The sequence below is a fragment of the Dendropsophus ebraccatus genome, chromosome 4 (assembly GCF_027789765.1).
Source record: "Dendropsophus ebraccatus isolate aDenEbr1 chromosome 4, aDenEbr1.pat, whole genome shotgun sequence".
In the NCBI taxonomy this organism is placed as follows: domain Eukaryota; kingdom Metazoa; phylum Chordata; class Amphibia; order Anura; family Hylidae; genus Dendropsophus; species Dendropsophus ebraccatus.
Window position 1 is genome coordinate 52586921 of NC_091457.1, and position 24375 is coordinate 52611295.

The following is a 24375-nucleotide window of genomic DNA, read 5'->3' on the forward strand; positions in this document are numbered from 1 at the left end:
TCCCGATAGTTGAAACGGACCGCCGGAGGTCTCTCACCTTCCTCCGTGCGGTCCGATCGGCGATCTGCTTCACTGAGCGCCGATAACACTGATCAATGCTATGCCTATGGCATAGCAATCATCAGTGTAGAAATCAAAGTACTGGATGTACAACTCCCCCAAAGGGACTTCAAATGTGTAAAAAAAATAAATTTCAAAACACTATTACACTACCCCAAAACCCCTCTCCCAATAAAAGTTGAAACCACCCCCCTATCCCATTATATAAATAAAACATATAAAAATAAATAAATAGATAAACATATAATATACCGTAGCGTGCGTAATTTTCCGATCTATTAAAATATAACAAGCGTCATTGTGATCGGTGAACGGCGTACACGAAAAGAGGGAAAAAAGTGCGCGGATTACCGATTTTATGTTACATTATATATTAAAAAAAATCAATAAAAAGTGATCAAAACGTCCGATCTTCACAAATATGGTATTAATAAAAACTAGAGATCATGGCGGAAAAAATGACACCCCATACAGCCCCGTAGGTGAAAAAATAAAACCGTTATAAGCGTCACAATAGGCCCAATTTATTAATATTTAATTGCCAAAAAAAGGATTTCATAAAAAAAATACATATATAACATTAGAGAATCTGTGTAACCTGCATATGGTTGTGTTCGGGCTGACCTATAGAATAGTGCTATCACGTCGCTTTTACCATATAGTGTATTACGTAGACACAGGAACCCCCCAAACGCTACCATATTGCATTCTTTTTTACGATTTCACCTATTTATATCTTCATAAATAATATATTTTGGGTTCCATCATACATATTATGGTAAAATGAAAGACGCCATTACAAAGTACAACTATTCCTGTAAAAAACAAGCACTTACATGGCTTGTAGATAGAAAACTGAGAGTGCTAGAGCTCTTAGAGGGGGAGGAGGGAAAAACGAAAACACTAAGATCAAAATTTGCGCGGTCCACTGGGTCATTTTGGGCCTGGTCCTCAAAGGGTTAATTCGGCTAGCTTTCCGCTTGCATTTACCTCAAGTTCTGCTCCTATTCTGCCAGAGCTACATAGGAAACGAATTACAAGCAGGACACTTTCCTTGCCTATTCCTTGCTTATTCCTCATTGTGCACATACCCTTCAGGTCTGTTCCCCTTGAGGAATAGGCGAGGAATAGACTTGTTCTTTGGTGCATGGCGGAATCCACCTGTGCATAGAATGGAGTGGGATTGGGAATGGGCATGGGCGGAGATGCATGAGGGTGCCCAGAAATCTGGTGAACCTGACAAAATATGTGAGACCTGTGCCTGCTGGTGCAGGTACAGGAAATGACAGTTCTTCTGCAGATATGCCACACAGGTTTTCTTATTGTCACATGTACTAAATTAAAGGTGTTAACCCCCAGTTATCTCCTGCAGATTGCCCTTGATCACCCCCAGTACTCCAGATCTGGAGCTATTCTTTGTCACAGCTCTGTGCAGCTCTCCTTTCTGGCTAATACAGGGGGGGTTTGAGTGGGTGACACCCACTATGACATCCATATGCCCTAACAGGACATATGGAAAAGGGTTGCCCTTTAGGATCCTGAAAAAGCTGTATAGATAGATGGATGGATAGATAGATAGATAGATAGATAGATAGATAGATAGATAGATAGATAGATAGATAGATAGATAGATAGAAGAATACACACATTACATTGTCCAACAGCAATTTTCTATTCTGCTTCTGGCATTTGCTGTCATCATTTGCTTTTCTTCTCACAATATTACTTTTTATTCATGATTACGTTGTTGGGTTGTTACTCCTAATAGAGTCATAAGTAGGAATAATAAGAAACCTGAACTGCCTGTCCTAATTGTATTAGTTAGATACCTATCCAGTGACACAGTCATATCACAAGACAAGGCAGGTACCTAAAGGAGGAGTCACCTGCCTGCTGACTTCCTGGTGTAAGAGTAGATGGGACTTGTCTAGCCCCAGCTACATAGGCTGCTGCAGATTTCTATAGGCTGGTCGTGAGCTTATGGTACACAGAAGTGCTTTGAAATCATTGTGTCTATATTGTTTGGACTTTGGTACCTGGCCTATTCAGACGTAAGGTTGGAGCGAAGAAGTGTGTTCACCCCTCTTAGGACTGCAGGACTCCAGGTACTGATGAATCTATTCGACAATGTAAATGGGCCTCCTGCATTGAGGTAAGTCTGTGTCATTGATAGTCTTATAAGCGTTATTGTGGGTCCTGCATTTCCTTAGCTCACATAACATTATGCGCATAGTAACAAAGGTGAGAAGTGTCAGAATTAAGTCTTTAAGGAAGTTTACAGCAATGAGATTGATATGCAGTGAGTTTAATGGCTGTCCAGGCTTTATGGGGTGTGAACTTATGTAAGTAGTTTAATTATGCGTGTGCCATTAAAAAAAAAAAAAAAAAAAAAAAAAGTGTATATATATATATATATATATATATATATATATATATATATATATATAATAATGTTCTATATGTAATGTGTGTGTGTGTGTGTGGGAGCTGGTATGGATGATGCAGGCTCTGCACTCATTTGAATTGACAAAACTGCGCCATACACATAAACCTGGCCATACACATAAGTTAAGTGTCAGCAGGACAGCTGACCATCTAATGTGCATAGTGGCCTCCTGACTTTTCCTCAATGGCAGATGTTAGGATAGAGAAGGATCAGCCATGGTGGAATTCAACTGCACAATCCTTTTTGTTTATGTTCCGCAAAGTGTTCTATTATGTAAGCTATATATCTACATTGACAATTACATGTATTGCTTGTGTGGTTGGCAGTTGGTCAGTTTGGCTGTCAGCATGGTGAGGAGGAATTGCCACCATTGTGGGCCATGCCACTGGGCTGAATATTTATTGACTGGACTGGGAAGCCTTGTATGAGACAGCAGATGGAAGGTACTGCAACCATGTTACCATGAGAGCGGAAAAGGCTTGTACTCCCTCCATCATTGTTGTTTTACCATGTCAACAGCTGTTTGTTCAGACTCCCCGATGCATACGCATGCTCAGCTTAGAAGTGTGTGCATGTATTTTCAAGGTAGCCTTGTCCTGTGCTGAGAGAGAGGTTCTGCCAGACACGTGTGGCAATGGCTCATCTCTAGGGGAACCCCTGCCATTCTGTTATGTGGCTTCATTGATTCTAATGGGATTCTAATAATTCTAATGGACGGGGGTTTCCTCCAACTGGAGGTGGGCCTGAGTAAAGTGATACAAGGGAGTTAGGCAAACTGGTAATTGGACTGTGGTACCTACTATATCATCTCCCCTGCAGGGTGGTTGTTACTAGACCTTCCATAGTGATCACACCCTACCTAACTTCTGTCATGTAACAGTTACGCAATGGCACTGATGACAGGTATAGGCCGGTTTTAGGGGGTGGCATAATGGGCAATTTCCTAGGATCTCTGTTTCTTTTTTCTTTTCCACCCCTGAGGATGAGACTTCTAAAGAGCAATGTGATAGTGGAGCAGAAAAATATATAGCTCTGTTCACATTTACACTGTGTGGCAGTATTGGCATTGTGTAAAATGACTAGAGGGCATACTAGGTTTCCTTTGGCCCCCAGGAGGGTGGAATCTAGCACACAGGCATGATATCCGAGGTTACATATAAACATGTCATTCATTAAAAAAACTTATCTTACTATATACTATTTACTATGTACATATCTTACTATATACTATTATATTACTATATAGCTCAATGGTGAAAGGTTTGTGGTATCTGCAGGATTAATATGCCTACCAGCCTATAAATAGTGTAACACTAGGACAGACAGGTTGTGTTTGAATGTCTCATAGGTGAAGTACTACTGGCTTCAGCATGCACTTCTAAGCTGTTGCTGCCAAAGTATAATGTAGGGTCAAAATTTAATATAGGGTCTTCTGGATTATACGGGTTGTTCCAGTGATGATCGGCAGGAAAGCAACTTGACCACAGGTCTGTATATTCTTACCTCCCCCCTAGGACCTCTCCTCCTCCACTACCCCTCCAGAAGCCCTTTCTCTCTGTAGCTCTAAAGGCCCTATTACACAAAGCGATTACTACCGTTCCGGACAATAATCGCTTGGTTTAATAGGACTTGTTGAAAGGTCACGATCAGCCAACATGCATGATATTGGCTGATTGTGATTTTTCAACATGCTGAAACAAAACGATCAGCACAGCGACGGTCTGCTGAGCATCACCGTCTCTCCTATGAACCCCCCCACCCACACACAGCTTTCCACAGCCGCCCACTCTTCCCCGCTTAATGTCTGCACGTGTAATAGCACAGACAGCGAGTGGGTATTGAGGAGGAAGTGAGCACTAATTTGACATCTTGGATCTCGCTTCCTGCTTAACATCGTCCCGTGTAATAGGCTAAAAATGACAGCAATCCAAAAATACGACCGCAAAATGACGTTGTGCGAATGTATCCTAATGGTTTACTTCACAAACTGCCAAACCATGGGCATGAGTATGTGTATAATAACAGTAGTTTACAATGTGAATGTAAACTAGTGGAGCGTGGAGTCTCAGGGTCATTTTGTGCCCACAGTATCCCAGGACAAGGCTAGTCAGTCATCTTTCACCCATTAGTCTTTAGACTTTTTTGTCCTCAATGATGCGGTTTGTGTGGTGTTTTTCCCCAAAATAGTGTGTAATATCATGGCTACATTCACATGTACAAAAAACTTTTGAGGATAACTTTTTGAGGTTAAAAAAAAAAAGGTCTCATTTTCCACCCCCAAAAAACATTTTAACCCCTTCATTAATTTCAGTGGGTGAGCAGTTATAAAACATAAAACGCACTCCCTTCTAAAGAAGCTCCACTTTATGGCCAAGCTGAAAAAATAAATGACTTGTCGTTTCTTTTGGTTCCAAAAGAGGCCCCCACAAAAACACCTGTATTATAAAAAGTAGCTAGTACAGAAGCATTTTTGAAACCTATAGAGAAGTGGGAGGAAAAATGCCACAAATTGAAAATGGCATAATGCTATGTTGTGTTTTGGAAAAACTGCCAATGAACCAAACAGTTTTCTTTATTTGGGCCCAATAGTCATAATGACATTTTGTAATAAAAACTTTACATATTCCTTTTGTTAGACTCCTTTGGACCATGAAACTGGTGTCATACAACTCCAGGTAGATACCATTAGCATGCACTAATAAAAGTCTTCTAATGCCCTGGGCACTGAGCATGTTGACACCAGTGATTCCACAACTACAATAATAATGTTGGCAATATAAATTAAGAGCACAGTTTAAAAAAAAAACAAAAAGCTTTAGCACACCTGTCAGCCCAGCGGTGCACATGGACTTAGTGCTGCTAAACACTTAACTTTAGTCAAAGAAATGCATAGTGCTTGACTTTTAAAATTTGTTCTGCATAAAAAACACATGAAAACAGACAACATGGACATGTTTAGGCTATGTTCACACTACGTATATTTCAGGCAGTATTTGGTCCTCATGTCAGGTCCTCATAGCAACCAAAACCAGGAGTGGATTGAAAACACAGAAAGGCTCTGTTCACATAATGTTGTAATTGAGTGGATGGCCGTCATTTAATGGCAAATATTTGCTGTTATTTTAAAAAAAATGGCAGTTATTTACCGTTATATGACGGCCATCCACTCAATTTCAACATTGTGTGAACATAAGCCTTTCTGTGTTTTCAATCCACTCCTGGTTTTGGTTGCTATGAGGACCCGACATGAGGACCAAATACTGCCTGAAATATACATAGTGTGAACCCAGCCTTAAGGTGGGATAGGAGGCTCCCTTAGGAGGCTCATAACACTGGGGCAGGCCCGCCACCATCAGTGTGGCCATAGGAGAGGGGGTTTCGTCACACTGGGGGGCGGCAGGCCTGCCCCAGTGCTCCAAACCAGGCCGGGGCTCAGGAAAAGAGCGATGCCGAGCACAGTAACCAGGCATCATTTAAAAAAAAGCACTGGGATCCTGGTGCTGGGGCCAAATGGCTAAGGAAAAAAAGCAATGTACCTGATGGTAATTTCGCTTTCAATAGTGATATATAAAGTCATAAAAGTAAAGGTTCACTTTAAATACTCTAAAAATATTGGTCTAGACGTTTCCCAAGTTTCAGTTTTCAGGCAAAGTGTTACCCCCATTTTAGAGAAATTCAAATGCAATAGATATGTTGCTGAAAAATCTATACACACGTACACCCTGTTTCCCCGAAAATAAGACATCCCCTGAAGATAAGACCTAGTAGACGTTTTGCTGAATTGCTAAATATAAGGCTTTCCCTGAAAGTAGGGGTCCTGCTAGACCCTTTTTTTGACGATTACCGATAAACAATCACGAACTATAATGTTTATCCTTGTTTATGCTGCATTTACATCGATTATCGTTCAAATTTGCACGTTAAAGATCGAATTCGAACGATAATCGTATGTGAAAACATAGCGAACTATCTAATGACGAGTTCTTAAATCGTCGTTCGTAAAAAATTCGCAGATCGTTCTGTGTAAACAGTCGTTCACCGATTTAACCTAAGTGCGAGATAGGCTTAAGTGATCGCAAAACGATTTTTCCGTACGATATATCGTTCCGTCTAAACGCTGATCGTTATAAAAAAAATTGTTACTTCAAAATCATTCATCGTATGATCGGGCTAATTATCGCTACGTATAAACCCAGCATTACCTGAAATCGTTCACCATATTACACAGAATGATAGTCGTTAGTTACTATCGTTACAACGCAACGATCATTACTATGATTGTTTGCTCCATCTGATCCCAGCAACAGAAGGAACGATTTGGAATTACACTGAATGATTAGTGAATGAATGTGGAATTACAGCGAACGATTATTGAACGATTACCAATGATTTTTTGATTGTTGCCTACAATTTAACAGAACGATTATCGTTTAAATTTGAACGATATAACGATTTTCTGCAACATAATTAGCCTGTGTAATAGGGCTCTAAAACCTAGTAAAATTTTATGTTTGGAAGCATGCTGCCGAACAGACTGCCATGGCATGCAGCTGTGATTCTTTTTAGCCTGCCACCATTGTCGCCTAACTTCACTATCCGTTGCAGAGCAGCTGCATGCAGGACATAAAGACCGTCACTTGCCGCAAACCCTGATGTTTCGTTCTGTGGCCGTCACTTGTAAATGTCAGGCAAGGCATCAAGAGTCCCGTCGTCTGTCACCATCCCCATTGTCTCCTACCTCAAAATGTAGAGCTGCACACAGTCTGCTGTTATCCCGTCGCCTGCCACCATACTGTACGCTGTTGCTGCTGTGCTGTAGGAGTATGGTATGATGAGCTCCCCCTGGTGTCCAGAAGCTGCAGTACCATCCCTGCTGTACAAGTGGTCCAGGAACTAATGTGGGAGATCGTTACAGTCTCCAGACTGTACAGTGTATGAATGTTCATTAAAAAAAAATTTCCATAAATAAATTTTAAAACTTAATTCTTCATGGACATCCCCTGAAAATAAGACCTAAAGCATCTTTGGGAGAAAAAATTGTATAAGACACTCTTAATTTCAGGGAAACAGGATAGATATATATATATATATATATATATATATATATATATATATATATACTACCGTTCAAAAGTTTGGGGTCACATTGAAATGTCCTTATTTTTTAAGGAAAAGCACTGTACTTTTCAATGAAGATAACTTTAAACTGGTCCTAACTTTAAACAAATACACTCTATACATTGCTAATGTGGTAAATTACTATTCTAGCTGCAAATGTCTGGTTTTTGGTGCAATATCTACATAGGTGTATAGAGGCCCATTTCCAGCAACTATCACTCCAGTGTTCTAATGGTACAATGTGTTTGCTCATTGGCTCAGAAGGCTAATTGATGATTAGAAAACCCTTGTGCAATCATGTTCACACATCTGAAAACAGTCTAGCTCATTACAGAAGCTACAAAACTGACCTTCCTTTAAGCAGATTGTGTTTCTGGAGCATCACATTTGTGGGGTCAATTAAACGCTCAAAATGGCCAGAAAAAGAGAACTTTCATCTGAAACTCGACAGTCTATTCTTGTTCTTAGAAATGGAGGCTATTCCATGCGAGAAATTGCTAAGAAATTGAAGATTTCCTACAACCGTGTGTACTACTCCCTTCAGAGGACAGCACAAACAGGCTCTAACCAGAGTAGAAAAAGAAGTGGGAGGCCACGTTGCACAACTAAGCAAGAAGATAGGCACATTAGAGTCTCTAGTTTGAGAAACAGACGCCTCACAGGTCCCCAACTGGCATCTTCATTAAATAGTACCCGCAAAACACCAGTGTCAACATCTACAGTGAAGAGCCGGCTGCGGGATTTTGGGCTTCAGGGCAGAGTGGCAAAGAAAAAGCCATATCTGAGACTGGCCAATAAATGAAAAAGATTATAAGATGGGCAAAAGAACACAGACATTGGACAGAGGAAGACTGGAAAAAAGTGTTGTGGATGGATGAATCCAAGTTTGAGGTGTTTGGATCACAAAGAAGAACGTTTGTGAGACGCAGAACAAATGAAAAGATGCTGGAAGAATGCCTGACGCCATCTGTTAAGCATGGTGGAGGTAATGTGATGGTCTGGGGTTGGTGCTGATAAGGTGGGAGATTTGTACAGGGTAAAAGGGATTCTGAATAAGGAAGGCTATCACTCAATTTTGCACCGCCATGCCATACCCAGTGGACAGAGCTTGATTGGAGCCAATTTCATCCTACAACAGGACAATGACCCTAAACACACCTCCAAATTGTGCAAGAACTATTTACAGCAGAAGCAGCAGCTGGTATTCTATCGGTAATAGAGTGGTCAGCGCAGTCACCAGATCTGAACCCCATTGAGCTGTTGTGGGAGCAGCTTGACCGTATGGTACGCCAGAAGTGCCCATCCAACCAATCCAACTTGTGGGAGCTGCTTCTAGAAGCGTGGGGTGCAATTTCTCCAGCTTACCTCAACAGATTAATAGCTAGAATGCCAAAGGTGTGCAATGCTGGAATTGCTGCAAAAGGTGGATTCTATGACGAAAGCAAAGTTTGATGTAAGAACAATGTTATTTCAAATACAAATCATTATTTCTAACCTTGTCAATGTCTTGACTCTATTTTCTATTCATTTCACAATGTATGGTGGTGAATAAGTGTGACTTTTCATGGAAAACACAAAATTGTTTGGGTGACCCCAAACTTTTGAACGGTAGTATATATATATATATACACATATATATATATATATATATATATATATATATATATATATATACACACATTACCATTAAATGGCATTGTGGATTTCTGCAAGACGCATTCAGGTGAATGGAATAATCACTTCTGCAACAAAATCTGCCTCATGTGAACCCATGTGTTGTTGTTGTAGTTGTTGGCTGATGAAGATTGGGGTGTGGTGCAATTGTTGGTTCCTTTCCAGCATTTGTAGTAAGTCCAGATTGCTCTTCATTACCCACAATGCATTCTTTCAAGGTGTGTAGCGTGAACAATAATTTAAAAAGAAATGTTTCAATTTATGATTGGTAATGTTATCCTGGCTTCTTTGGTTCAGACATGACTTGCCTGGCTTTACACTTAGTTATACTGACATATGAGTCAGCCACTCCTGAAAGAAAACACAATACTGATATAATTCTGTATTGTCCTTTAAAAATATTTCCACAGTGTCCTTGTCATAATAAAAAAAACATTTGCCATGTCTCATACGTGTCCAGCCCATGCCAATTTTTGGAAATAAATGATAAGTGACTTGAGTGCTCTTTTCCTCATCCCCCTGTAATCTTGCTTTAGGAGGTGAACTCCATTGACTTACAACAGAGCTTGTCTCATGCAGCAAGACAGATGGCAGGGAGCTGAGAAGAGGAGCACTGATAGGCCATAACTGATTCTGATTTGTGGCACATACACAGGCAGGGCACAGGAGTGGGGAAGGTAAATACTTTGTATGTCATTTGCAAGGTAATGGAGACTCACTTTGGTGCTGCACTCCATGTCAGTCGAAGTAATCATTATAAATGTTTTAATAGGGTGGGTTAACATGTACCGTATTGCAGCGAATTTCACGCTGTGGGTTCTCAGCGAAATCCGCTGTGGATATGATCCCTGTCGGCTGCATTTGAAGCTTCCGGCTCTGGAGGTGCCGCCCAGCCAATCAGTGACTGTGGCGGGGCTGTGCACTGATTGGCTGAGCGGGACCTACGGGGACTGAGAGCTTCAGATGCAGCCGCAGCGTGGCACAAGTAAAGTATGCTCCGGGCGGCAGGGGTTTAGGGGGCCGGCTTTTACATACTCACAGCGGGATGAGTTTATATTCTCATTGAAAATGACAGGGATCGTATCCGCAGCACATTTTCCTGCGAACTCTGTGAAATCGGCTGGGGATACGGTATGTGTGAACCCACTCTTATAGAATAAATATATAATATCAAGCATTAACATGTTATAGGGGTATATATCCATGCTCAAGTCGAGCTCATCTGTACTAAACACTGTAATTGTAGTGATCATTATTAGGATGGGCAGATAATAATTTTTAAAGGGATACTCCAGCGAAAAGCTTTTTCCCAGTAATTGAAACACATTACAAACTTGTATAACTTTGTAATATGCTTTAATCACCTATCTGCCCCTCCTCTCTATCTTTTCCCCCCTCAATCCCCTACCAGGAAGTGAAGTAAACTCATTCTTTTCTAATGACTGTTGACCCCAGGCTTTTCTGTGGCAGACATTTTGTGACAATGACATCATCAAGAGGGGGGTGGGCCTAAGCCCTGTTAAGCCAGCCTGCCTTTGTCAGATGACACAGGCTGCTCAGCTCTGATTGGCTGAACAAGATGTAAGCTATCTAACAGTTTACAGAGTCAGTTAGACATCACAGGAGACAAAGTGCATCATAAGAAAGCCCAAACCAGGAAGTAAAGAAAAAAATTAAACAGTCAACTGGAGTTTCAGGGACCTGCAAAGAGCAGGAAATTCAAACGGAGACAGGCTCCAGAGGGATGGTAAATATAAAAATTATGTTAATGATAGATTTTTTGTTTGTTTTTTTATCAGCGCCGGAGTACCCCTTTAAGGATATCTGATATGAAGTGTTCACACTGGGGGAAAAAACATGTAATAAAAACGCATCAAAAACCTAGACGGGGCTTCACGGCAGTTGAGCCTTCTCTCCAGCGGAGAGATGATGTCCAACTGCCGTGAAGCCCCGCCTTGGTGACACTTCCCACTGATGAAATGAAGTGAGAATAAGGAGGGGTGACAGTATCATTTTAAACATTTCCAGCTGGATTACAGATTGCAGCTGATCAACAGGGTTTGCTGCAGTGGGACATCCAGTGAACATCTTATTATTGGGGGGGGACGCTTCTAAGAAAGAAAAGCTGTCCATTGTGGATAACACTAGTTGTCAATTCAAAGACAAGAAAAGGTAGATGTTGGGTCTCAGGAGAGTGGGTCAATTGTATGAGGATGGCCACTTAAAAAGCTTTCAACAATTGAAGGAGGAGTTTTCAATACCTAGAACTCATTTCTATATATACAAGAAAAAATAGATACACACAAAACGGTATTTTATTTAGTGAAAGTATACAAAATTAATAGAAGCAGAGAAGCAGAGAAAAGGAGACAAACCTCTTCACAAGACTATGACAGAGTTAAAAACACTTAAAATGCATAAATACTGTAAATACCCCTTGTGTCCAAGACGGGATACACTAACAACTTACCCCTAAACACAATATGGCCGAATTTCAGTTATATTTCCTGCCCGCTGCCCGTCTTCCGAACACACAGAAACATTTGGCATGCGGCCAGGATTCCCTTCAGATTGCAGTGCATGTAAGTTTTGTATTAATCATGGCCGTTGTTGCTCCCTGGAGTCCTCCTGCCTGTTCCCAGCTCACCACAGCCATCTCTGAAGCTTCTACACCCATCTCTGAAGTGACAGGACGCTCAGCCAATCGCTGGCTGCAGTGCTGTTCCATCTCGATCAGCGATTGACTTCGCCACCTGTCCCTTCAGAGATGGGTTTAGAAGCTTAAAGGGGTAGTACAGCGTTATATAACTTTGTAATGTGTGCCAATAAGCTGTCTGGAAGTTATATAAAGTATACATACTAAATAACTGTCGACCCCCATCCTCTTCTCCTGGGCGCCATCGTGTGCACCTGCACCCAATTCACCATAGCCGACAATGGAGAGTGCGGCCAGGATTCCCTTCAGATTGCAGTGTATGTAAGTTTTGTATTAATCACAGCCGTTGTTGCAAATCGTCAACAACAACCATGATTGATACAAAACTTATGTTGTGCGAACATGGCCTAATAGTGATTCTACCCCAATGTTTCCAAGAAACCATATCACTCTACAATTTGAAGATAAATGTGGCCAATGTAATGAAATCTGTGCATAACCTGAGCTGTCGCCGTGAGAACCTGTCAGGCGGAGATCTCACTGTCTTCCACTGAATATCTTGTCAGTGCAGTTATACCTCCAAAGCTATTATAAATGCAATAAACATTAGCATGGAAGCAGAACTAAGAGGCTCTCTACAACTCAGAGTTACAAGAATTAACATGTTGTATATTAACACATTGCAGATACCAGAGCTTCGTTCTGCATTTGCTCCTGATCTACCAGCTGATAACTGACGTCTTTGGCTTTCCACCCTGTGCAAGAATTCTGCTGGGATCTGAGAATAAAGAAGGTATGTAGCTATAGAAGTAGCATCTGCACCCATACCCTGGACTCCATGCCACGGAAATAGACATTGAATTATAGATGGCTCATGGTATATAGGAATCTCCTGCAAACTTCACATTGGGGCCATGAGGTTACACCTTTAATTAACAGACCTACATTATACATAGTAGTCATTAGTTTGCTTAGTTGCCCGGTTTAATAGGTGTAGCCAAAGAGAAGACTTGGCTGTTTGCCAAGTCTCATAGGTGTTGATAGCAAATGAGCAGATCCAGGGGCGTAACTAGAAATAGCTGGGCCCCATAGCAAACCTTTTCAATGGGGCCCCCCCCTCACAGCCCCCCCCCCCCCGGACAGTCCTCTATAACGGTGCCTGGAGCTCTGACTCTGCCCCCCACCCCCAGTGTACATGCAAGTACGGCAGAGCAGAGGGGACCTGCACACGTACACCTACGTCTAGAGCCGTATTTATCGCTCCGGCACTAAACCTGAAGATGTTCCCTTTTCACTCACCAATTATCATCATGATTTACTACTTTATAAACAATCACATTGATAATTGATCACTCTTCAGCTATGTTCCCATATTTGCGTCACCATATGCAACTCCAACCAAACCCCTATGCAGTACCCAATAGCCGTATGGCCAATAATCCTGGTAACAGCACACGACTTCTGGGGAAGAAATGGATGCATGGTTTTTGCCACATGCATTGTCTGAATCTTTTTTTCTACATGATCTGCATATTGTCTGTGGCCATCCCATCACAGGACTGGTAGGTAATAGCTTCAGAAAATACACATTTAACATCACCATACCAGACCTGGTACCGCCATACTGTGACTAGATAATACCATCATACCAGACCTGACCAATACCCCCATACTGTGACTGGATAACACCGCCATACTGTGACTAGATAATACCACCATACCAGACCTGATACCGCCATATTGTGACCAGATAATACCACCATACCAGACCTGATACCGCCATACTGTGACCAGATAATACCACCATACCAGACCTGATACCGCCATACTGTGACCAGATAATACCACCACACCAGACCTGATACCGCCATACTGTGACCAGATAATACCACCATACCAGACCTGATACCGCCATACTGTGACCAGATACCACCATACCAGACCTGATACCGCCATACTGTGACCAGATAATACCACCATACCAGACCTGATACCGCCATACTGTGACCAGATAATACCACCATACCAGACCTGATACCGCCATACTGTGACCAGATAATACCATCATACCAGACCTGATACCACCATACTGTGACCAGATAATACCATCATACCAGACCTGATACCACCATATTGTGACTAGATAATACTATCATACCAGACCTGATACCGCCATATTGTGACTGGATAACACCGTCATAGTACCATTTTGGGGCAGATGAAAATTATTAGTCTCTTCTTATTTTATAGGATTTGATATGACCATTAAAAAATATAATAATTCTGGTCCTGAGTACGATGATCACCACACAGGATCCATACGGTTCTATTTCCATACATTGGAGGTCTCCACGTGTGGTGATACCAAAAATGATTATTTGTCTTTTACAATTTCAAGTAAAATGGGACAATTCATATTCATATACATGAAAGACTATTATTATGCATAGGGATGAGCTTTTCAGTTCTACAGGAGCTAGTCACAGGCTAGCTTTGTATCTAGATTGTGTGGGACTACAACTCCCAGTGTGGTATCTCTATGCAATCTGTGCCTCATTTGCGTCTTTGGGGGGAGGGGGGCACAGACAGCAGGCCACAATGGGAGTTGTAGTCCTTCACTGTTACAACTCCTGTAGAAGTAAAACCCACACTAAGCTGCTGGCAATAGCTGTGTGTAAGCAGCCACCATGCTCCCCCCTCCCCTCCCTCCTTATCAGTGACAGAGTTTACTTACTCAAGGAGTTGTCACTGTCTGAGGTCCGGCGGCAGGAAAGGGTCAGAGGTCATCCCTCCGTGCAGGCAGAAAGCAGAATCAGGTAAGTGTCTGCTCCAATCAGTGCTGCCCCTCACAGTGACGTGAGGAAGGGGGGGGGGGGAGCGTGGATGCATTACCTCCCTCTCTATGCTCTGTGAATGTGTCAGTCATGCCGGGCCCTGTGTGGGCGGCTGTGGCACATGCTTCTCTGTGCAAACTATTCTCCCCTCGTTAGCTAGTTTCAGGACAAACGACCTGAACGGCTAACCAGGGGACATCACCCAGGCTGACCTTGCCGCCGGGCCCCTTGATGAAGAGGGCCCCGTAGCAGCGGCTACTGCTGCTACGGCGGTAGTTCCGCCACTGAGCAGATCTGAAATAGAGGAAGGGCTAGTTGATTAGCAGGGGTGCTGGTAGTCAGACCCCACCATAAGATTTTGATCACCTGTCCTATGTGTAGACCAAGGGACTCTTCTATCATATAGGATATTTTTTTAAACTTAATATTCATGGAAAATGTTGACAGTATTTATTTATTTTTGCATTTGTATTTGTATTGGACTTCTGTATAAGTTGTTATAAAAGTCCTGAACGGCAGGACAGACTAATCTCAGTTTACCGCTGCTGTGACGGTATCAGTTTAGCTGAAAAGTATGACTGACAGAATGACAGTTCTATTGTTCCCTTACAGGATAAGGCCTAGAATAGTGGTCCACAACCGGTGGCACTGTTGCAAAACTATAAGTCCCATTATGTCTGGACCAGGTACAATATAAAGGGAATTGGAGTTTTGCAACAACTCGAGGGCGACAGGTCGTGCAGCCCTGGCCTAGACAGATGGGCAATGACAAGTAGATAATAGAATATTATAGAATCTGCAAAGCATATGCCATCAATTGGAAAAACAATAGCCCTGCATGTGCTGTCATTCAAAAAGGGATATTTATAGGACCACAAGTATGTGTGGACTAGAGTACATAGGTAAAAGTGCACAGTTTGCCGAAGAATTGGCGAACACATGGGTGACATCATTTGTACGGCTGACACACCAGTGTACCAATACACCAGTGTGAAGCACAAGGGTGACCCGACCTGTTTCATATTTACAGATTATCAAGTTAGTGAAACAATCAGGGAAAAGGCTGGTGAGAAGGACATTGCAAAAAGAGATTCAATTGATTTGAAAGAGGCTAGGGTAGTCTGTAGCAGAAGAGCGGTGATGGACAGTGATCTCAGGGTGCCGCACCTGCAGTGAAATTAACACAGACAGCTTCCCCAAATGTAATGCCTATTCTAAGGATAACATGCATTAGAATGGACATCAGGGGAGGCTCAGTATCAGATATATAACTGTGTCAGCACTGGGGCTTGGGTCGTCCTGCAGTTCCTGGTACAGCCATTGGTGGCAGCAGAGGGGCCATGTCATCCATTACTGCTGCTACCCAATGTAAAAATGTAAACAAAAAACAAACAAAAAAAAAACTAAATATTTCTTTCTTGAAGACATCACTGTGTTCATTTTAGTGTTTAGAAATGGGGAAGATGCCAGTAGCTTCCTTGGTCGCAGACTGCACTACAACCAGTTTGACTTTGAGATGTTCGTCATTGGAAATCTGGAGAGAGAATGTTATGAGGAGAAATGTAACTATGAAGAAGCCAGAGAGATATTTGAAGACGACAAGGCGTTGGTAATTTCATATACCTTTATATGTGATATTGTGCTATTACATTGTGTATGGTTAACAAGGTGTAACATGATTGGAATAACATAGCTATTTTATTTTGAAAATAGTGCCTCACTTGCCTACAGGTTGTGTGTGGTACTGCGGCTCAACCAGATTTGTTTCAATAAAGCTGCAGTACCACCCACAAACTGTGGACAGCTATAGTGCTGTTCTAGAAGAAGGCAGCCATGTTTTTCTAAACCTACCCAACCTTGACACAAAGGGGAGGAACAATCATTACAGTTTAGTCAGCTGTTTGAAGCATGTAGTGTAACTTCCATTGACGTTGCATAAACAGCATAGCACCATGAGCAAAGGACTTTGAAAAAATTTAGGCAAATTTCCCAGTTCCCTGCATTCTCTTGGGGTCATTGTCTCACAACAATTATGGCATATCTACAGAATATGGGAGTTATGTAACCAGCGTAAGTCATTGTGCTATGCTGTTTATTCAACCTTCTATTGACTTCTATTAATTTGGGGGATAACCAACCTCTTTCCTGTGGATCGGTGGGGGAGTCTCAGATCCACACTGATCAGCTAGATATTTCCCATCCTGTGATTTTAATTTTTTATTTCTTTTAAGGTGGAATTCTGGAAGGAATACTCTCAGAGAACAGCAAAAGAAGGTGATGCCAGACATTTTGTAACAATACAGTACATATTATTTTATTAGAACATTATATAGTTTATTTCATATAATGGCAGACTATACTGCTCATTGTGTTGGGCACATTAGCGGATGTGTGTAAGATGACATGGGAACTTTCGGCAAGTTCACTCATCTCTAGTGAGTTTTAGAAGAGGGTAGAAGGACATCGGGGAGCATGGAGATGTAAAGTATACAATTTATTATTTCAGTTTACATATTCCTCAGCGATGCGGAGCCAGCAGACAATGATTTTTGTTTTAACATGAAAAGACAACAATCAGCCGATCATCTGATCAGATTATTGCTACGTGTAATAGGGCCCTTACCTTCATCCTTAACACCCCTTCAGTGTACTTTCTAGTTGACCCATATGTACTTTGAGCTGCCCTCAGTGCACCGATCCACCTCAGCCAGTCGGCCCCTCAGGATGGATCCTGCCCCAGTTCACCAAACTGCCTCATTAGCATATGGGTCAAACTACACAGTACACGGAAATGACGCAGAGGAGAAAGAACTTGAAGAAACATATAATACAATATATGGTAAAATTACATTTTACAATAAAAAAAAGTATAACAGTTACCACATAAAATAAGCCTTCACATAACTCCGTAGGAAGAAATATATAAACATTATGGATCTTCAAAATTCAGGGGATGAGGACAGAATTAAAGCGCACTGTCGTTATAACTTTTAGGCTGGGTTCACACTATGTATATTTCAGTCAGTATTGTGGTCCTCATATTGCAACCAAAACCAGGAGTGGATTGAAAACACAGAAAGGCTCTGTTCACACAATGTTGTAATTGAGTGGATGGCCGCCATTAACCCCTTAAGGACAGAGCCTGAAATGGCCTTAATGACAGAGACAAATTTTATGATTATGACCAGTGTCACTTTAGTCATTAATAACTTCGGGATGCTTTTACCTATCCGGCTGATTCTGAGATTGTTTTCTCGTGACATATTGTACTTTACATTTCTGGTAAATTGGAGTCGATACTCATAACAAATCTTTATGAAAAAACCCAAATAATGTGAAAAAATGTGAAAAAATGCATTTTTCCAACTTTGAAACTTCTTTGCGTATACAGAAAGTGGTTATACCACATAAATTATATATTAAATAGCATTAGCAACATGTCTACTTTATGTTGGCGGCATTTATTAAACTATCTTTCATTTTTTTTAGACGATAGGAAGCTTAAAACATTAGCAGCAAATTTCCAAATTTTCAGTAAAGTTTCAAAATCAGATATTTTTAGGGACCTGTTCAGATTTAAAGTGTATTTGAGGGGCCTGTATGTTAGAAAGCCCCACAAAGCACCCCATTTCAGAAACTGCACCCACCAAACTCTGCAAAAGCACATCCAGAAAGTGTTTTAACCCTTTAGGGGAGTCACAGAAATAAAAGCTAAGTGTGTAAGGAATTTGAAAATTTTAATTTTCTGTGCAGAGATTTTATTGTAATCCAATATTTTTCATAATTATAAACCTATTACCAGAAAAATGCACCCCAATAATTATTGCCCCGTTTCTGCAGTTTATAGAAATACCCCATATGTGGCCCTATTGCGCTATTTGACGCAACCACAAGCCTCAGATATAAGGGAGCGCCTAGTGAATTTCAACGCCTCCGTTATATTTGGTCATTTTTGACTGTACCACTTCAGGTTGGCAGAGGCTCTGGGGTGTCAAAACCTAAAAAACACCCCTAAAGGGACACCATTTAGAAAACTACACCCCTCAAGGAATGTAACAAGGGGTGCAGTGAGCATCTGGACCCCACAGGTGCTTCACAGATTTTCCGAACAATATGGCGTGAAAAAAGAAAAATTTATTTTTTACACTAAAACGTTGTTCTAGCCTTCAATTTTTCATTTTCTTAAAGGGATAAGAGGCAAAAAAAGACAAAAAATGTGTAGCGCAGTTTCTCCCGAGTACAGAAATACCCCACATGTGGCGATAGAGTGCCAAGGGGGCGCAGGACGAGCCTCCAAAGGGAAGGAGCGCCAATTGGCTTTTGGAAGCTGAATTTCACTGAAAAGGATTTCAAGGGCCATGTCGCATTTACAGAGCCCTCGTGCTGCCAAGACACTGGAAACCCCCCACAAGTGATTCCATTCTGGAAACTACACCCCTCAAGGAATCTAACAAGGGGTGCAGTGAGCATATGGACCCCACTGGTGACGGGCACAAATGTGGAACAATGTGACGTGAAAGGGAAAAATTTCATTTTTTCACTTTCATGGCACAAATGTGCCCGTCATCAAGGGGTCCATATCCTCACTGCACCCCTTGTTAGATTCCTTGAGGGGTGCAGTTTCCAGAATGGGGTCACTTGTGGGGGGTTTCCAGTGTTTTGGCAGCACGAGGGCTCTGTAAATGCGACATGGCGTTCATCATCCATTCTAGCCAAATCCAACCTCCAAAATCCAAATGGCGCTCCTTCCCTTCGGAGGCTTGCCCTGCGCCCACATGGCGCTTTATGTCCACATGTGGGGTATTTACGGACTCGGGGGAAATTGCTCTACACATATTGTGTGTTTTTTTCTCTTTTAACCCCTTGTGAAAATGATAAATTCAAGGCTAAACCAACATTATAGTGTAAAAAAATGTAATATTTCATTTTCACGCCACATTGTTCCACATTTGTGCCAGTCACCAGTGGGGTCCATATGCTCACTACACCCCTTGTTACATTCCGTGAGGGGTGTAGTTTCCATAATGGGGTCACTTGTAGGGGGTTTCAACTGTCTTGGCAACACAGAGGCCTTTTGAATGCAACATGGCCCCTCAAAATCCATTCCATCCAAATCCAGCCTTCAAAAACGAAATGGCGCTCCTTCCCTTTGGAGGCTTGCCCTGCGCCCACATGGCGCTTTATGTCCACATGTGGGGTATTTACGGACTCGGAGGAAATTGCGCTACACATTTTGTTTTTTTTCTCCTCTTTTAACCCCTTGTGAAAATGATATATTCAAGGCTAAACCAACATTATAGTGTAAAAAATGTAATATTTCATTTTCACGCCACATTGTTCCACATTTGTGTCCGTCACCAGTGGGGTCCATATGCTCACTACACCCCTTGTTACATTCCTTGAGGGGTGCAGTTTCCAGAATGGGGTCACTTGTGGGGGGTTTCAACTGTCTTGGCAACACAGGGGCCTTTTGAATGCAACATGGCCCCTCGAAATCCATTCCATCCAAATCCAGCCTTCAAAAACCAAATGGCGCTTCTTCCCTTTGGAGGCTTTCCCTGCACCCGCATGGCGCTTTATGTCCACATGTGGGGTATTTCCGTACTCAGGGGAAATTGCGCTACACATTAAATGTTTTTTTTATCTTTTAACCCCTTGTGAAAATGAAAAAACATGACAAGATTAATGATTTAGAGTAAAAATTTTACAAAAATTACACTAAATGTTGGTCTAGCCTTGATTTTTTTCCATTTCCACAAGGGGTTAAAAAAGAAAATGAACACAAAACGTGTAGGGTAGTGTCCCCTGAGTACGAAAATACCCCACATGTGGGCATAATGTGCCATATGGGCACAGGGCAAGTCACCAAAGGGACAGAGCGCCATTTAGAGGCTGGAATGGAGGATGGAGGCCATGTCGCAATTACAAAGCTCCTGTGCTGCCAGGACAGTAGAAACCCCCGACAAGTGACCCCATTCTGGAAACCACACCCCATAAGGAATCTAACAAGGGGTGCAGTGAGCATATGGACCCCACTGGTGACGGGCACTTACGTAGAACATGTGCCGAGAAAATAAAAAATACAATTTTTTTCATTTTCACGTCCCAAATGTGGCCGTCACCAGGGGGCCATATCCCCGCTGCCCCCCTTCTTAGATTCCTTATGGGGTGTAGTTTCCAGAATGGGGTCACTTGTGGGGGGTTTCTACTGTCCTGGCCGCACAGAGGCTTTGTAATTGCATCATGGCATCCTCTAATGGGAATGGCGGCCATACCCACTTAGCTGGGGAAAAGGGACAATTCTAATTTATTTGGGGGTATTAGGCCAATTATTGGTTTATAAGGTTGGAAATGACAGGTGTCCATCAAATTCAACCTGTGTTGATCCAGAGGAAGGCAAAAACCCCTCGTGAGGCAGACGACAGTAGCCTCATCACAGGGGAAAATTCCTTCCCGACTCCATAATGACGATCAGAATAATCCCTGGATCAACGTGACCCCTGAAATAGGAATAAGGGACAGAATTTAGATAATGTAGAACCCCAGTGACGTGTGGTGCGCCTTGAAGCGATCCAGTATGCAGAGGCCGGGGGGATCAGGACAGGTGTCACACTGGAAAATGGTGTCCTTCCTGATCCCCCTGTTACGCCACACTCTGCACTTCTTCTGGGGTCTCCCTTTCTCCAGTGTGGGGGACGTCACCTGGAAAATGTTGTCCTGGTGCGATACGGGGTCCCTCATATCCAGAAGCGCTGGGTCCGCTCCATGGCTGCTAAATATTAGGGCTCTATTACTGCTTCTGATATGTTCGGATCGTGCCGCAAGCTACAGTAGCTCGGGCAGCGAGGGACCAGAAGAGGGGGTGCTGGTATAAAAGTTATCCCCGTACAGGTGGTGACCTTTATCCAGCAGTGGGAAGATCAGTTCCCAAACGATCTCCCCACTAACTCCGAGGATGGGGGGGGAGGGGGCATCTGGGGGCTGCATTCGGGTGTCCCTTCCTACATACACTCTAAGGGTACATGCACACTGCGGAATCGCGACAGATAACCCTTCGTGCATTCCACAGTTGGCACCCGCCGGCGGAGTGATGCAGGCGCACGTCTCCGTCCGTGTCATAGACTCCATTCTATGCACGGGCGGATTCCGCTCTCTGTCCAACGTATTCATTCTTTGAATGGACGATGGAATCCGCCCATGCATAACATGGAGTCTATGACACGGGTGGAGACACGCGCCCGCATCAGTCCGCCGGCGGGTGCCAGCTGCGGAATGCACAAAGGGTTATCCTTCGCCATTCCGCAGTGTGCACGTACCCGAAATCTGTAAGTGTACCCTGAGGTACTCTCACAGAGTTTGTAGAATTTCACACCATACCGTCATCTCTTATTGGGACGGTACTGGCGGAAAAGACGTGTCTGGGGGGCAGCGTACGCTACGCTACCCCCAGACACGTCACTGGATGATGAGGATGAATGGAGGAAAGAAGGACCCCCCATTCATCCTCACTGGCTGTTTCGGTGTCGGAGGTAATAATAACGTATCCCTCTGACGCCGAAAACACCCTGGGGGCCATTTGTATACGGGGATTGGTATATGGGGTATGTAGTGGTGTAGTGTCAAACTTTATTCAATGTAGTGTGGTGTAATGTAGTGTTTTTTACGTGTTTTTTTTACAGTAAGTATAAAAAAAAAACCTACGCCAACAAAGGAGTTGCTGATAAATGCCGCACTTATGTGCGGCACTTATCAGCAGACCGTGGCAGTAGAATATAGAAAAAAAACACCCTACGCCAAAAAGGAGGAGTTGCTGATTAGAAGCGCACTTTCGTGCGATGCTGATCAACACTCAGCGGCGATAGGGTGCGGAAAATAGAAAAAAAAAAATTTGAAAAAAAAATAAAATAAAAATGTCTACATTCTGAACATCCCTGTAGCTGCTGATAAGTGTATTACACATATCAGCCGCTAGAGGGCAGCAGAGCGCAAAATACGGAAAGAGCCGACGCTGGAGCCGAAAATAGCCAAGAGAAGCCGAACGTGACGTCACGGAAGAAGCCGAAGACCCGAACGAAGACGAGGATGCCGTGAACCCGGAAGACGCCGATCAGGAGCCCGGGACAGGTGAGTAATGTACAAATACCTGCTCTGGACCCCTCGGCTACCTAGCTGAGGGGTCCAGGGCAGGTATTTACTATATTGTGGGACTCTGATCGCCGTGCCACCGGCCCGATCGCCGTGAACGGCCGGCCGTTCACGGCGATCAGGCCGGTGGCACGGCGATCACCATTACTTTTTACAGTAATGGCGGTCGGTGCCGTCCTCGGACAGCACCGACCGCCATTTTTTTCCGGGTCATCGGGTCGCCGATGACCCGGAAAGGTTCCGATCGCCGCTATTGGCTGATCTGAATTGATCAGCCTATAGCGGCGATCGTAAGCACGGGGGGTGTTAACCACCCCCCGTGCCGTGAAGCTAAGATGGCCTGCTATGATTTATAGCAGGCCATCTTCCCCGACCGCTGTGTGTGAACACGCAGCGATCGGGGAAACACCGGGCGTAAATTTACGCCCTGATGCGCCAAGTACCAGGGCGCGAGGGCGTAAGTTTACGCCCGATGTCGTTAAGGGGTTAAATGGCAAATATTTGCTGTTATTTTAAAACAACGGCTGTTATATCGAAATAATGGCCGTTATTTACTGTTATATGGCGGCCATCCACTCAATTTCAACATTGTGTGAACAGATCCTTTGTGTTTTTAATCCACTCCTGGTTTTGGTTGCAATACTGACTGAAATATACGTAGTGTGAACGCAGCCTCAAAATCTAAATCAACAGTAGATGTGATATAAAGCAAGTTTGCAATTTACATTCATAATTTTTTTTTTTATCATGCTGTAAAACAAAGCTGTACTTACCAGAAATCCAGGTCCAGTCTCCTTAAAGCGTAACTGTCATTTCAGGGTCATTTTTTTGAAAACATTAAATATCAACAGTTCAAGCGATTTTAAGAAACTCTGTAATAGGTTTTATGTACTAAAAGAGTTTCCTTCTGGACTGAAAAAGCAATCTCCTAGCCTCCCCCCTCACTGCAGAAGCAGCAGGATTTCTGTCTCCATTATGTGGCTATGGAGAGGGGAGGGGCTGTTAGGAGTGACTGAGCACGGAGCAGTCTTGCAAAGCACAACACCCTGCAATCTTCTCTCAGTAAGATCATAGAGAAGCACTGACCTTTCTGACCCCAGAATCCTGCGGTTTAGTTGCCCAGAGAGTCTACAAACAGCTGACCTTCATGTCACCTCTTCCTGCTCCCTCATCTACCTCGGCCCCTCCCCCCTCCATAAGGATAGAATGGAGACAGCAGAGCCCGTCTTCACTGGCTTCTCTGTAATGAAGACGTGTTTGCCTGATAATGCACAGATAAGAAGTCAGGGGGGGAGGCTGGGAAATTGCTTCTTGAGTACAGAAGGAGGCTTTTTGGCTGATAAAACCTATTACAGAGTTTCTTAAAATCGCTTATACTACTGATTTCTGCAATAAATAAAAATATGACAGTTACGCTTTAAGGAAGATTTTCTGACTTGTTC

At 42.9% G+C, this 24375-nt stretch overlaps 1 protein-coding gene across 1 annotated transcript in view; it reads left to right on the forward strand.

Moving 5' to 3' along the window:
• Positions 1–1972: 1972 nt before the first annotated feature.
• Positions 1973–24375, forward strand: part of PRRG4 (proline rich and Gla domain 4) — a 30994-nt gene continuing 8591 nt past the window's right edge. The window contains exons 1-4 of the mRNA XM_069965786.1: positions 1973–2212; positions 12641–12747; positions 16234–16397; positions 17020–17062. Of these exons, the coding sequence (XP_069821887.1) occupies positions 2172–2212; positions 12641–12747; positions 16234–16397; positions 17020–17062 (355 nt within the window). The 5' untranslated portion in view covers positions 1973–2171. The remainder of the gene's footprint in view (positions 2213–12640; positions 12748–16233; positions 16398–17019; positions 17063–24375) is intronic.